The sequence below is a fragment of the Marmota monax genome, unplaced genomic scaffold (genome assembly GCF_021218885.2).
Source record: "Marmota monax isolate L192 unplaced genomic scaffold, Marmota_monax_Labrador192_F-V1.1 WCK01_AAM20220418_F8-fsc00110, whole genome shotgun sequence".
Taxonomy (NCBI): domain Eukaryota; kingdom Metazoa; phylum Chordata; class Mammalia; order Rodentia; family Sciuridae; genus Marmota; species Marmota monax.
The window spans coordinates 2,288,450-2,304,504 of record NW_026694633.1 but is presented as its reverse complement, the minus strand read 5'-3'; the positions used below and the strand labels follow the sequence as shown (position 1 = coordinate 2,304,504).

The window sequence follows — 16,055 nt, the reverse complement described above, 5'->3', positions numbered from 1 at the left end:
ACTTGGATACAGTGGCAACAACAGCAAAACGAAAATCAAATTACAGAGAAAGAAGTTTCCTCTAATGTTAGACTGGTCCTTATATATTTGCATACTAAGGAATTATAGCACAAGAATGAATACAAGCCAAAGAAGTAAAAATGAATATTCAGCCCCAAGTAGATAAAAATTGCAAGACAAAGTAGACCATGAGCCCAACTAAGAACACATAAAGGGTTTGTGCCTATATCCCTATGAAAGGTGTGTGTATTAGAGGGTAAAACTTCTGGATGACTCAGAACTTATTTTATACTCTGCCAGATATTCAACACAGGACTCTGGAAGCCAGAAGCAAGAGTAATCATGGATTACTGGAGGCAGCTAGCCAACACTATTTACCAACACACAAAGAGAATTTTAAACACAGTTAAGATAAAAACAAAGAGAATCGGGACCACTCAGCATCTGCAGAATGTGGAGAAAATTCCTCAGGTCGTTATTTATGCTAGATGAAGAACAGGATTTATGATCAGCTCCTGATTTACAGCATCTGTCATCAGTCTGGGCCCAGTTGGACAGGCAGGTACACTGGCTGGCATCATGGTCCCTCTGAGAAGTGTCATTACCAGTGAGGTACAGTAGCAACTTTGGCTGTAGAAATAGATTGGGCATGCTGCATACAGACAAACAAAAGACCTCTCTCCTTCAGTAAACTGAGAACACTCTCTTGGCCCTTGACATTCCAACAATGCTCTGGACTGTGTCAACTTTTGGCAGCCTACATATGTGGGGTTCAAAAGAGAAAAACATTTGTTGAACTTCTTGACTACTCTGGTTTTTCTATGGAATATTTTCATGAAAATTTTTCTTTTCCTCTAAAATTCCCAAGCAGGTAGCTACAATATCACATGTTATTTCATTGCACAAATGTGTCATGTCCATATGTGCTTCTTTGATTCTCTAGTTCAGAATTACTAAGTATATTATTGCAGCAAAGTCACTTAATGTTCCCTTGATTTGGATTCCTCATTCATAAAATGAGGGTAGATGAATGCCAAATTCAGATGCCTGTTCTGAGGATTAAGTGAGAAATCTAATGGAAAACACCCAGCACCATAGATAACAGAGTTGGAGCTCAGTTAACAAGAGCTTTGAGTAATGTATCATCACTATGCTACATGAGTTTCTATTGACCATATATTGTTATTATTTACTACACATTGAACTATATATATATATATATATATATATATATATATATATATATATATATATATATATATTATTACCTAACTGAAACTTTCCTTTCCTTTCTCTTCACTAAGAGCCAGAGACATTTATTCATTTGTCTAAGATGGCTATTTTATTTTAAAGAAGAGAATGCATACACTGAAGGTGTGTATAGAAGGAAATAAGTCAAGAATCTTCAGAGAAAAGCTAAGGGATCATAAAAACTTGACCACAAGCTGGGTGCAGTGGTACACACCTACAATCCCAGTGGCTCAGGAGGCTGAGACGGGAGGATTGCAAGTTCAAAGCCAGCCTCAGCAACTTAATGGGACCCTGTCTTAAATAAATAAATAAATAAATAAATAAAAACGGGTTGAGGATGTAGCTCTGTGGTAAAGTGCCCCTGGGTTCAATCCCCAGTATAAAACAAAACACAACAAAAACAAACATCACCCTTGTCTGATATTGTAAGTCTTCTAAAACATTGAAAAAGCTTCTGCAATTAAAGAAAGGAAGTTGAATTCAGTGGAGTTGTGGTGCTGGGCATAAGCTACAACTTCCTTCTCCTCTCTCCCCTTTAACCATCTTAACAGGTCTAATAATTCAACCTAGGACATGTGATATCCAGAAGTACAGTAATCTCGGTGTTTCTCAGGTCTCCTTTGTATGGGATGAGTTATTTCTATGAAACTTAAAGCCCAACCTTCTTTACTAAGTTGTTAAGGATGTTCTTAATTGAATCAAGCCCATCAAATGAAGCATCTCATGTACAGAGAGAGCTGAAGATTATAAAAAAAATGAATGATAGCCTTCATCATGCACAAACAGACAACTAATTATCAGGCACTATGATCAGTGATGTTATGGAAGAAAGAAATTTCATGGTTTGGTTTGTTTGCATAGGACTAAAAAAATAAAAATCCTTGAAGAAATTTAGCTAGCAATTATAATGGAAAAAAAGATATTTAGTAAAGAACAATGAACTATGGTACTATATTTTAAATGTACATGGTGCTTGGGGGGAATTCAGGGCTGAAGTATGAGGGTCATCTCTGGAAGCACAGTGGTGGGTCCTATGATTGAATAGGTGGGTTCTATGTGAGAGTGGTCAATGTGAGGTGAGGGACAGGTTGATGATGAGCCTTTAACATTATGGTATTGTCACTTCTTGTGTATAGTATAAGTCAATGAGGGTTATTAAGGAATGCCAAGATGAACTTTGTTCTTAATGATCTAACAGACAGGATGGATGCTCATCCAGTAGGGGTGAGACTGCTCTTAGGTTGCATTCAATGTGTATATGTTAAAAAGGCAAGCTAATTTGAATATTAACTTTTTAAAAATATAGATATAAAGACAAATCTCCTCGAGACCAGCTCTACCACCCCTCAACTTAATGTCTGCACATCAGCTGCTCCAGGACTCCCTTCTCTGCCTCCTGATGATGGGGAGATGAACGCCTTGGTAATGACATACCCATCCGTCCTCAACCACATCCCTATTTCAAAACCGAATTTGCACAATAGCTTCTTGAAAGGCCTGTCACTGCTTCAGTGTCGCCTCTGTCGCACTTCTCTGTGGGAGCTGACATTTTGCTGATACTTCATCAGGCTGGCCCGCCTGCTGAGAACCAGATTGGTAAGGGAAATGCATCTCACTGCAGGAAAGGATGGGCGATGTATTATTTAAATACAATTTATTTTACGGCAACTTTAAAAATCAGATTTGCAATGGCTTCAGAGAAGGAGAGGCTTTTTGTTTCATCTTACTTCTTTGTTTTTGGAGGTACTGAGGACTTTTAATTGTTCTTCTTAAGTTTTTCTTTTTATTCATCTACTTCTTTTCTTGATTTTACATATAATAGTTTCTTTTTCTTGTACTTTAGATAACTGTCCTTTCTTTCTTCTTTTTTTAATAACAATGTGTCATAAAGAAAACGCCAGCCCTGGTTTGTGGTGGGTGTAGTAGAAATTGAAAATAGCTTATAGGTGGTTAAAAGAAACAAACGATCCCTCTAGATCAGAATTTTACATGAATTCTAGAAAAAAAGGATAAATAAGGCTCTGTTTCCAGCTCAATATTTTTTTGGTCAGTTTTTTGAATCTTGTATGGGTTCAAACAATTGATTTTTGTCTTAAAAATAAACTAGACTGGCTAAATAGCCAATTTTTTTGTTGGTTGGAGCTATTTGTTGGTTAATTCAACCAGAAAGGTCAAACTGGTTAGCTGTTTAGAAAGAGCAATGTAAAACCACTACCTGAAAAGCAATCATTTCTTAATATCGAAGGAGAAAGTAAAGGTCATGAAATCATTTTGTGTATTCAGAACACAATGTTTGTCAGCCAGTGGTTTGTTGGAGCCATTACTACCAGCTTGGGACACCAACCATTAAATTTTCAGGAATTTTGTAAGCCATTTGACATCACATTGGTTGCTTGAAAGGACCACGGTGGGAGTATTACGCCATGGAAATAGGTGAACGCTGCAACCCAGGTTTTTTATATTTCAGACGGCCAGTTGTTAAATATTTACCAGCTTTCCACTGGGAACTTAGACCTGTGTTCAATATGATTTCCATGAAGTTTCATTTAGTGGTGTTGGAAACATGGTTGTATTTGTTATTAGAATCTCCCTCCTTATATCTTTTCCCTATTCTCTGTCACTCCACTTTAGTAGTTCAGAGGCCTATTTTATAAAGGTTTATGAAAAACATGACAAAAATCAGAGATATATTAGCAAAATGACTAATAGATAGAAAATCGAATTTCTGAAGAAAGGCAAAGGAAACAAATGTTCAGGGACATACTACTAAGGTTTTTTTTTTTTTTTTTTAAGTTTTGGTAGTATTGATGGACTGTGTTCAACATTCACAACAAAACAGAGAAAATTGAACTTCAATTAAAAGAGCAAGTTCAGTGAGACTGGTATTCACTGTCATGGGAACAGTGAAGATTCTCAAAGGCTACTTTAAGTAACGACAAAAATTGGGCACTGGTATTCACTACCTTACTACTTTTTACATTAACAACTTTTCCAAGGAAAAATTGTAAGGCAGTAGATATGGAAAAGACAGAAACGTATAAAGGAGAAAAATACTCACCCACAGCCACTGTTAACAACAGCTGTCCTTTCTACTACAATTTTCCATGGGTTCGTGTTCTCATAAATTTGGATCATTCTCTATATACAGCATTTAACGTCAATTCTCCTGACAATAAGCATTTATCAAAAAACACGAATCCTAACCGCCTAAGAATAGTCCACAGATGTATTATATAATGGTTTGATCATTCTCCCCTTGGATGGATATTTAAGCTGTTTCCATTTTGTACTTTTGCTATGAGAAATAACGTCAGGATAAAGAAAAAGCTAGGACCACTTCTCTGAATATTCGATAAAAGGCCTGATAGAAAGCTACAGTGCCCTTCCCAGAGGTGGCATTTTCCCAAGGTGTGAGGGCCTGGGAAGCCATCCACCTCCCTGTGCCTCACACACCATGCAGGAAGAAGAAAAAAACCCCACAAAACCCACACATTTGCATAAAACATTAACCAGCATAAGACATAATCTAGAGGGTTTCCTACCAGTAAAATAAAATATTTTTTTAAAAGAAAAAATTTCTCAAGTATGTGTATTTATAACTTCCAAACAATGGAATTTTTACAAAGCCAATAACTTAAGAAATAGCTTTTTGGTCTCTCCTGTCTATAAAAAATATTACTTTGTATCGCCTGTGTTTTTACAGTTCATTATGCAGAGTAAGTAGGTTTTAAAATTCTGTGAGCACCATACCAGGGTATTTAGAGATATGTTGTATGTTTTTCTTCAAATACAAGCCTTTTAAAAAATGCCATACATAGTCTTTGTGAAGTATGTGTGAAGCATTTTTTATGAGTTCTATCATTCAGTTTCACTCATTTTCCTAAATAACTTATTACGGTGATTATATAATACGTGTTTGTGTTTCTGTGATTAAAATCAGATAATAGCATGTCTCACTAAAACTGAACTGGACCAGGAGTTAGGGCACTTTTTGTCTAGTCAATTCAGTACATGTATCATAATCAGCTTGCCAATACAATTTAAATAACCATTGCTTTTCACCACAAATTTCTCAGGACTATCATAAAATATTCTCTTGGGGTTTGAAATACTAGGATGGAAGCATTATAACACAGCACGACTATTAAAATTAATATTTGAGAGAATGAGCAGTTTATCTTTTCCTTGTTTTTAAATAATCTATTTATATCACCTGACAATTGAAACAATGTAAATTTTATTACTATCTGCTTAATAATAACTCCATTAATGTTGAGTTAGACAAGAGAAAATGTCACTGTGCTGTGGAAAGAGCAAGAAACTACTTTTTGAATATGTAAATTCTTACCTTTAAATCTTTTTTTTTTTTAAGCAAACAAGTAGGTTAGGGATAGTCAACTGCTGCTCTGGTAAACTTCTAGACTATTTGAGATGATTGTCAACAGTGCCAGAATGATGGTGCTGAAATAAAAACTGTCTAGATATATACAGAAAAACTGTCAGGCAAAGACCTGTCCTGTCACTTCTGCTTGAGGGTTATCCTTAGGGGTAGTAATGTATTTCCTCAAATGATCAGATGATTAGCTCTGTGCTAAATACTCTCCTGTACTATATTTTATATTTACAGTTTATATTTCTGGTTTTAATTGTTTATTTATAGAAAGTCCTAAGCACTCAGAACTCATTCAGATACAGCCCACACTTTACCAAATGATAGCTAATCACAAACAATAGAGTTTTGCTAATCTTTATTAGACAAAGTTGCAATAGTAATGTGGAAAACGCCATCATTATCATCCAGTCCACAGCTTTTCTCCAGCTACTCTGTTTCACTGCGGATGGGGCAGAGAAGATAAGGCAGTGGGGGTTAGCTTAGGTGTAGGTAAGAATCACAATCAGAAGAGGGTATGGCAGGATAGTAGTTCTATCCGACTCTTTTAAACAGGTTCAATTTAGTTAATCACTTTTTAGCAGTTTATAATCTGCTCCCATTCTGCAAAGAATGATAATCCTAGTCTAGAATTTCTTAAAATGCATTTCAGTATAACATTAACTACTATACTCTGGGAGATTGGTTCCCCGAATGACTGCAACCTTCTCTCCCAGTTTGCAAGTCTTTGGCAATGAAATTTTGCTACTCCTCTGCATCAGGAGTTAGAACCTCTTTCTCCTCCCCCTAACTCTGGCTTGCCTCATGATTTGCTTTAAACAGTGGAATGCGGTGGAAATAATAATGTGTGGCTTCTGTGGCTACACTTTGAGACATCTGTAGCTTCTGCTCTCACGCTTTCTGTATGCTCCTTCTTGGAGTGTTGTCCTGACACTGCTGTGTGAGGAGGAAGTCCAATGGAACCTCATAGAAATGCTATGCAGAGTTGAGAAGCCCAATTGTTCCCAGCTGATCAACTTCCTGAAATAGCCACACGAGTGATGCATGAGCGACTAGCAGTGAGAGCCATCTCATCAACCCACAGGATCAAGAGAAATGATAAATTATTGTTTTAAGCCACAAAGTATTGGGGTGGGTTGTTGTACAATGATAGCTGGAACAGCTATCTAACAGCAACACCTTGTATAGCAGTCAATAAGAAAAGCATTTATAAAGCCAACAATTTTATTGACTCTGTTGGGTCTCCTTTCTAGGTTTATTACTTACACATTGTGCAGGATTTTCCCATGTAACCAGGAGCACAGGTACAGTTTCCAGTTTCTTTGTCACACTGACCTCCATTTTCACAGGGTCCACAGGAGAACCTGCATTCTGGTCCCCAGAGGCCATCAGGGCAGGCTTGTAAAATAGAGAAAGAAAGGAGCTCAGACTTGCAATAAAGCTCAAGATGGTCCCAGATTTCTACTGTTGCCTAAGTGAGTTGGCAAATGTGTGCATGTGTGTCTGTGTGCTTATGTGTGCGCACGCGTGCGTGTGTCTGAGCTGCAAAGAAAGAAACATTCTAGTAGCCTCTGAGGATTTATAGCACTTCCAAAAATATTCCCTGAAGAAATCAACATGATGCTCTATCTTGTCACTTTGGAAACACAGATACAGTGGTTGGCTTTTTGCTGAAAATGTAGTTTTTCAGACAGTAACAATGGAAGCAATTTTGATATATATCTTTGGAGGCAGTTGCACAGAACAAAACATGAAAATGAGATGTAATTTGTAAAGGAGGCATGGTGCTCAGGAAATTGCCCCCAAATGCTTGCCTCAATCCTTTGCTCCCAGTCTTTGCTTTTTTTTTTCCCTAAGTCAGAATAATCACACCAGAGGTTTGCAAATTGTGGATTTTATGAAAGTATACGATGCACTAAAGAGAAATTGTGTGCTTCTTTGTTGAATGTCCTTTGAACTAGAAAAGGACAGTTGAAGCTGTATCAACACTGAGACTCAGAGGTCTCAGCATATGCTCTACCATCAAAATCACTGGAATTAGAAACCTAGTGGGAAGCATTCTTTTAACACAGGGGAAAATGGTGAAATTTTCCAAAACATATGGTAATTATAGAAAGTCACAGCAATTGAAATCGAATCATGAAGTATCTTCTGAACTGGGCAGAGTGAATTATTTTCTGGGATGTTAGTACCTGATCTGTTGATCGCTTACTCTGCACCAAGCACTTTATGTAAATTAGCTTATATTTCCACAAAAATTTCCCCATGATCATTTTATTTTATTTTTACATGAGAGATTAAGTGACCTACTCCTTTACCAAGCTAGAAAGTAGCAAAGGCAGGATTTGAACCCAGACCATCTGGCTTCTGAAACTGGAGCCATCAGCCACTGCAGTCAGCTTTCCCAGCTATATTAAGTACTCAGGACCTTCAGAGTCAATTAATCTGCCCTTAGAGACCCATGAGAGTTCAAATTTCAAAGTTCATCTAATGTGGAACTACTTTAACAATAATCTGTCATTCTTATTATGACATGAAGGTTGTTATGGACCACCTTAAATGGACTTAAGGGAATTGCTGGCCCAGAGGGTCCTCTACAGGTAGCTGGGGTCCAAAATATCCCAGGCTATAAACTAATGAACATACAAGCCAAAGACATTGGCTGCTTTTAAAAAAGAACCTTTTTCCTTTCTTTTCTTTTTTTGGTATTTCTTTTTTGGGTATTTCACAGGTTAGTTGAAGAAACCAGCTCCTCTGTTCTTAGAAGTCACTGCTGATAAGCTAAATAAGGACCGGTGTTGATTGTGGAGAATACTGTTCATTAGTGCCATTGAAACAATTTGAAGTCTTTAATTAACTATTCATCTGCAATCTAGACACAGGTCTGGAGTTAAGATTTTTAAGGATCTGTCTGGCTCTAGGAGCACTTGGGCTACTTCACTCTTTTAAAAAGGAAAAAGAAAAACAACAGGCCTGATTTTCATCATGTACAACTCTTAAAGAGCTCTTTTTGCCTTGATTTCAGCTGTCAATCATGGCAAGCCCATTCACCCGCTCCAGTCTGATTCATAATTTCATTTTGTGGTTAGACAAAAATATCAGAATTGGACAAAGTTATCTGATTGAAAAATAATATGTTTTCCAGAGATTATGGTGACCTCTCTATTTTGCTGATTTACATATACTTTCAACTCATTTTCTTTCACAGTGGGAATCTCAGAAGCATTTTCCAATAAAGCATATTCAGCAGCTGCTTTAAGAAAATGTTATCAGAATAAATTAAATTTACCCAGGTGTGTGGATATGGTATTATCTCCTTGGGCATTAGCTTCCAGGGCATGACTTCTCCAGTGGGGAAAGAAAGAAGGGGCCAAGTCTGGGTTTAAAAATCAGTTGAGGCAAGAGATTTAGAGAGTGACACAAGACCCACTTATACCATTTTAAACATGTTCATGTGATATGTGATATCCCCAGGTTCCTTTCCCCATTACCTAGAAACTCACAATCCAGCTATCTAAAGAGTTCACTCTCCACAAAATTCAGATGGACATTACTGCTCACATGCTTCAGTTCCACAGGCACAGAATAACCCAGAATAAAGTCACACTCCCCTTCTCATTCAGCTCCAGAAAAGCCTTTTAGACTCTCTGAAGATTGCAGTATAAGGAGCAGTTGAGGATACAAGAGGGTCAAGAACAACTGTCAATCTCAGTGCTTCCCTTTGTAAGTGAACTTGGTACATGATGGTTTCCTTTCAAACCCATTATCTTCTCCCAATTTTAAGCAACATTGCCTTTTGGGTCCTGCAAAGGCAAAAAGTATCACAACTTGTCATTAGTTATGATAATTGTATTTGTGGTATGGTCAGTATTTTGTATGAAAGAGAAAAAATGCTGTGATAATTTCCTCTGAATAAAATAGTAACTAGGGCTTTATCCACCATATAAGAAAAATGAATAAAAGATAAAAAATAACTATGCATATTTATGTATTAATTTAAGAAATCATTTAATGGGAAACGTCTCTTATGTCAGGACTGTTCTAGGAGATTAGGGATACTGGCATAAAATTGCACATACTCTTCCCACATGGGGTTCAGATTTTAGCAGGGAAGGACAGGCAATATATATTAGACAATATATAATTAGAATATGTGGTCTATTAGAATATGATAAGCATGAGAGAGAAAGAAAAATGTTCAGGGAAACTTGCAGGTTGCAATGTTAGGTAGGGTGGGACTGATAAAATTCGGTGCAAAGGTGACATGAGGCTTTGAAAACACATAAAAAAATGCCCTGAAAAACTGAGGAGGAGCATTGCGTGTGTGAGTCCACAAGCCAGAAACAAAATCGCTGACATCTTGGGACCCTGTCTTCCAAATTTTCATGCAAACACACACACACACACATACACACACATGAATATATTACTTATAATTGAAATTATGCTATACACAAACCTTTCTATTTGTAGTTTAAATTTAAAAGTTATGTAACATCTAAAAATTTGAGAAAGGACAATACTGATAGCCATTTTAAATTTTCCACAATTAAGTATCTTTGCATTTTGTTTGTTTGAGTGACCCATTTTTAGATATAGAGAGAATAACTCTTTAATTCAGGAAGCCAGCAGTGTTCTTGGTTGGTTAGTTCAGTTCAAAGAAGTGGACACAAGGAGCTCTCATCTTTTTTTCTGGACAAGATACTATATAATGTGATGTTTCCTCCCTTATCAAGTCAGTAAGGGGATTGCTTATAACAGAATCTGAGAAGATAAGGTTAAATAACTTTATTGCCCTGTGTCTCAGTTTCCTCACCTGCAAATAGGGGATTAATAAAGCATACCACACCACCTGAGGACACTGGTGGATTAACTAATTAATGATCATATGATGCTGAACAAAGGCTGAGCATTATTATTAGAGAAGAAAGAAAAATCTATCATCAGATTGTACCTTTCTGGCATCTGTTGCCTTGGTAACCAGATTTGCAGGTGCAACTACCATTTTTGGCACTGCATTCCAGGGTGTTCTCCTCCACACACTGACATTCCAAAGAGCAGCCAGCTCCGTAGGCCCCCTTGGGACAGTCTGCGAGCAGATTGAAGCAAAACGGTCACCTGAAAACCACGCTTTGTTTATTTTAAATTGTTAGTGCACAGGCATGTCGTTCTGTGGGGCCTGATTATGAGGAAAACAGGGGATCATCCTGACTGCCAAAATAATATAAGGAAACAAATGTCTTTCAAATCAGACAATTCATTTGCTTTTTGGCAACTGGACATGAACAGTGAAGCCTAAACTACTTAAAAGGCTTTGGTGCTTCCAGGAGAGAAATTGCTTCTCAATGTGCTCCACTGGTGCCCATAGTTAATATTCTCCAAAGACTGCTGCTGCTGCCAGGACCCATAGCCATCCTGCCGAAGCATGGAGATGATGGACAAGCATTTATGTGAAGGCTTGCCATTGTTTTCACTCCCCTTTATTATATGGTAATCGGAAAAAAATTTACATCATGCAGATAGCACAGAGCTTTCACAGTGACATTAGCGTAATCTTGACCACATCTTTGGCAAATGGTGCCTGCCCTCATGTCATATTATCTTCCCCTTGCCATTGAGCTTTAGGGATGGTCGTCAGCATTGGAATCCCAATTGAAAAAAGTCTCATTTTTGCATTTAAGAAAACATACTTGTTCCCTTTCTGAGGAGTTACTAGAATAATTCATTTCCCTTTCCAAAATGTTTCTCTGACATCGTTTCTTCCCTATTACAGATGTTCAAGGGACTTATCAAATGAGAGATCCTTTCAAGTGCCCTCCAGGCTCAAGGTAATTGTTTCGTGTGTCTTTATGGGCTTTGCTACAGAAAGTTGCTTGCAGAAAATAAAACACACCACTCCACTTTGTGGTAGATGGAGAGGGACAAGTAGAGATCATTCAAAGCAGTGGTTATAAAGGTACCACCTAGGATGATCCTAGTGCCACTTGCCAGGGACACTCAGTTACTACTGAGGCAAAACAAAATTATTAACAGAAGTTTGTTCTCAAAATTGTTCATGATTCCCCTGTCACATTTTCTATGACGTTCAAGTCTGTAATTCTTTCTCAGTCCCTCCAAGCCCCAGGGTTTCTCAGACTTCAGTCTGCCCTGATATAAGTCTCTTTTTGTCATCTCAGAATACTCACCCTAGATTGACTTTCATGTATTACTCCACCTGATTCAGCATATAGATTTGTGGCTCCGGGGACAACTCAGGCACAGTGGAATGCATAAATTTGACATTTGGGTATATTAAGAACATATAATTGTAGCAATACGTTTGGAAAAAAAAGAGAAAGTAGAAGTAACCTGTATTGGCAACCAAGTGCCTATTCAGGGTTTGTTATATATTAAAATGTATCTTCCAAAAATTCATATGTTGAAGTCCTAATTCTCTGGATCTTAGAATGTGACCTTATTTGGAAATTGCAGATGTAATTGGTGAAGTTATGATAAGGTCATACTAGAATAAGATGGCCTTTAATTCAAGGTGACTAGTATATTTATAAATGGAGAAATCTGTCCACAGAGACATGCACATGGGGAGAAGAGCATATGAAGACTGGGTTATGCTGCTGCAGGACGAGGATCTACTAGAAGCTGGGAGGTCTAGATCCTTCCCTAGCCTCTTCAGAGGGATCATAACCCTGCTAAAACCTTGAAATTGGACTTCAACCAACTTGAAGATGGTCACATTCAAAATGCTAACCACCACCAGTAACAACAAACCTGATAGCATGAAAAGGAATAAAAATATGCTAGGTTGATATTTAAAACTAAAACTTCAATTTTAGATGTTTTTGACAAATTAGCTCTGAAAGTTTTTCACTCAGATGTTTTATGATTAATTTTTGTGCCCAAACATCTGATATTATCTTGTCAAATATTCAGAAGCTATTACTAGCCAAGCACAATGGTACATGCCTGTAATCCTAGCAGCTCAGGAGACTGAGGCAGGAGGATTTCAAATTCAAAGCCAGATTCAGAACTTATTGACGCCCTAATCAACTTAGTGAGACCCTGTCTCAAAATACAAAAAAAAAAAAAAAAAAAAAAAAAAGCTGAGGATGTGGTTCGGTGGTTAAGCAATTCCCAAGTATTAAAAAACCCTATTACTAAATATGGGGTTACATATCTTGCTACATTTCAGAAACAATAATAGAAATAGACTATCTTTGTTTCTAGGCCTGTCTTCACTGGGCATGAGATATATGATATTCTGGAACACAACATCACCATTGCTCACATTTACCCATGCTTTACCCCTGTCTCTTATATGTTGCTTATTTAAGATTAACCATTCCTCATGATCCAAGTTGAGTTTCCTATGATCCCTCCATTGGCTTTCATATTGGAGTATTCACCACTGACTCTATTTTCCAGGTACATACCTTTTATAAATAGATAAGACTCATGGATATTGAACTTAAGATAGACTATAAAACTCTAAAAGCTGTCTGTTATTAAGAGGTGGTAATGATACTGTCATGTGCAATGGTATGTATGTCTGTATCCTCCTAAAATTCATACGTTGAAACCTACCCACAGGGATGGTGGGTGGGAGTGGGGTCTTGAAGGTGAGTTATGAGTGGGGGATTCCTGCTCTTACAGAATGAGGAATCCCCTCATGAGTGGGATTCCTTCTCTTATAGAAGAGGCCCACAAGCCAATTTTCTTTTCCTGCCGTATGAGGACACAGCAAATTGCATTGACCATGAACCAGAAAGCAGCCTTCAGGAGATGGAGACCTGGAATCCACAGTGCTTTGTGGTGGGACTGCCCAACCTCCAGTACTAAGTACATTTCTGTTGTATGCAAGCTTTCTGGTTTACACTATTCTGTTATAACAGTCCAAACAGACTGAGACACTGACATTCAGTCAGAAGAAATTTCTGGAGAAGTGGGTCCTTCAAGAGAAAGAGGAGGGAAATGGAATAGGTGGAGGAGTGGAGCTGAGATCACTCCAGCCCAGGGATTCCTGAACACAGCTCTAGGGCGGGCTGGTGAACATCCAGAGTTATCCTGCTGGGAGAAACTCTAAAAGACCCTGAGGGGGCCCCTATCTAGATATATATTTTAGTGCTTGTGTTTTCTTGCACCTTTTGAAAAATGTGATCAATAGGGAGGATGGAAAATGAAGAGCTTGTTTTAGAAACTTGAGGGAATAAATGTTTGGGGCTAGAACCCAGAAAGAGACTCATTCTTGGCCCTTGATATTAAACTCCTTAAAGTGTCACATGTCCTCTTAACTAAATTATTAACTATCCTTTCTCAATACTTGAGAGAAATATTAACTACAAAAAATGTAAAAAATTAAAAATAATTTAGGGAAATATTAATTAGAATAAAAGTTAAGATCACAAATATTTTCATTTATCTAGATTCTATAAAGAAATTCAATAAAAGCTAGAACACAATCATACAAACACACACACACACACACACACACACACTATGTTTTTACTCCTCTTTGTCTGATATATTCCCCATACATTTTGAGCCACCATGCTTCGCATAGAAAGCAACTGGCGTTTGTGACTTACTCAGATGACAAAATTTCCCATAGCGCCCTGCCTCACACATACAGGAACCAAACATCCTGTGGCAATGGCCGTTGTTGGCACAGTTACATTTTCTTCTGCAGTTTTTCCCAAAGAACCCTTTTGGGCATCCTGGAGGGTGAAAGGACAAACAAAGAAAACATTAACCCATATGCAAACCCTGCTAGAGCTGTTGCTGTATGAAATTGAGACACTAAAGACATTTCCAAGCTGGCTGGACTGAGGCTAGAGAGAGATTTTGAAAATCACGGACATGATGCTGCATTCTCTGCTTAAAACCCTGCGGCGACTTGCCACTGCTACAGGTTCGAAACCCGACTCAGCACTGCAAGCCCTGTGCTGGGGGAGCTCAAGTTGCACTACTATCTCCTCAACTGCCTTTGCTCCTCCTTCTTGGGGTTCTGCAGTGCATTGCACATCTTCCTGGCTTGGTCTAGAAAGCTACCCCCTTGCTCTTCTCTTGTCTCCTCCATTCATTCTGCAGACTTGTGCTTAAGTATTACTTCTCCAGAAGTCTCTTCCATCATACACAGTCAGCCTGTCCTCATGGTCTCACTTCCAGCCATGCATTAATAAATTTATAATATCTATGTTTGTCTTGGACAAGACTACAGGCTCCACATGGAGGGACCAGGAACTTTCCTTTTCCCTTTTTGTTATCATATCATATAGTACCAGGCACAGTTCTTTGCAACCACTTAATATATTTTTAAAATAGACAAACAAACATGGCTCACAGGGATATGCAAGTGGAATGCCAGCAGAAGCCTTCCTGTACCTCTGAAAGTGAAGTAAATTTGGTTTCCGTCTTCCCAGTTCTGTGGTCTGTGAGAATCTAATAAACTCCCCATGATTTCTGGCAATCCCTGGAGACGTACATCCTCGCTGACTCTCTGCCTTCAGCTCTTGTGTCTGTACAAGCAGTGTCTTTATTTTTGTGCTTCATCAACCCATGTAGGAAATGTGGCCTTTTCACTGGTTTCCATGAAAAATCCGTACACAGCACTCATTGGCATTTTGTGAGATTTGTATCCATTTCTCCTTTCCTCTCTCCCTCCTCTCCTTTCTTTCCCTGACTTTCATCTCTCTCCCTCCCTGTTTGCCTTGGAAATCACATTGCTCTTTCTTTCACTATGTAAAGCAAATCAAGTCTTCCCAGGTTCTACATCCAAAACATAGTGTGTTATATTATAGTATAAAACACACACACACACACACACACACACATATGGACACAAACTCAACTTTTTGCTCAGCAGGAAAAAAAATGCTTTCTGTGTCTCAAGATTCATCCTGCTTAGATCACAGTTGGCGATTTAATTATCAATTATGTTGTTCCGTTACACACGGCATCAGTCAAAGCCATTGCATCTTGTATGTATAGACACAGCCTTTGACTTCATCAGTAAAGGCTGTCTTGAAAAATGCAGATGAAACTTTGACTCAGTTTATTTCCATTAGAAACCTCAAGACTGGCACAGACATTCCTACCATCTTCACAAGTCTTCCCATGAACCCCTGGGGGGCACTGGCACTGTCCAGTCAGAAGATCACAGGTGCCTCCATTCTGACACTTGCAGATGCTGTCACACTCTTTCCCATTTGTCCCTGGGGCACAAGCTGTGAAAAAAAATAGAAAGACAAACAAGGGGTGTAACATACCTCTTGCATTACAAATGGAGGGGAAGAAAAAGTTCATCTATTATGATAGATACCAAGTAATTACAATCTCACTAGTTTGCAGACCCAGGAAAAAATCTCCAGCATATTCCTAGTTCATATGGCATAATCATTCCTGGGGGAATTACTGATGC

General features: G+C 38.2%; 1 protein-coding gene across 12 annotated transcripts in view; it reads right to left on the bottom strand.

The window, feature by feature from the left end:
• LOC124078218 (multiple epidermal growth factor-like domains protein 6) overlaps window positions 1–16,055 on the bottom strand; it is a 623,764-nt gene that overhangs the window by 73,917 nt on the left and 533,792 nt on the right. For all 12 annotated transcript variants that reach the window (XM_058572254.1, XM_058572255.1, XM_058572251.1 and 9 more), the window contains 4 exons: window positions 15,733–15,861; window positions 14,224–14,352; window positions 10,596–10,730; window positions 6,908–7,039 (listed from right to left, as the gene is read on the bottom strand). In XM_058572254.1, coding sequence (XP_058428237.1) covers window positions 6,908–7,039; window positions 10,596–10,730; window positions 14,224–14,352; window positions 15,733–15,861 — 525 coding nt within the window. The remainder of the gene's footprint in view (window positions 1–6,907; window positions 7,040–10,595; window positions 10,731–14,223; window positions 14,353–15,732; window positions 15,862–16,055) is intronic.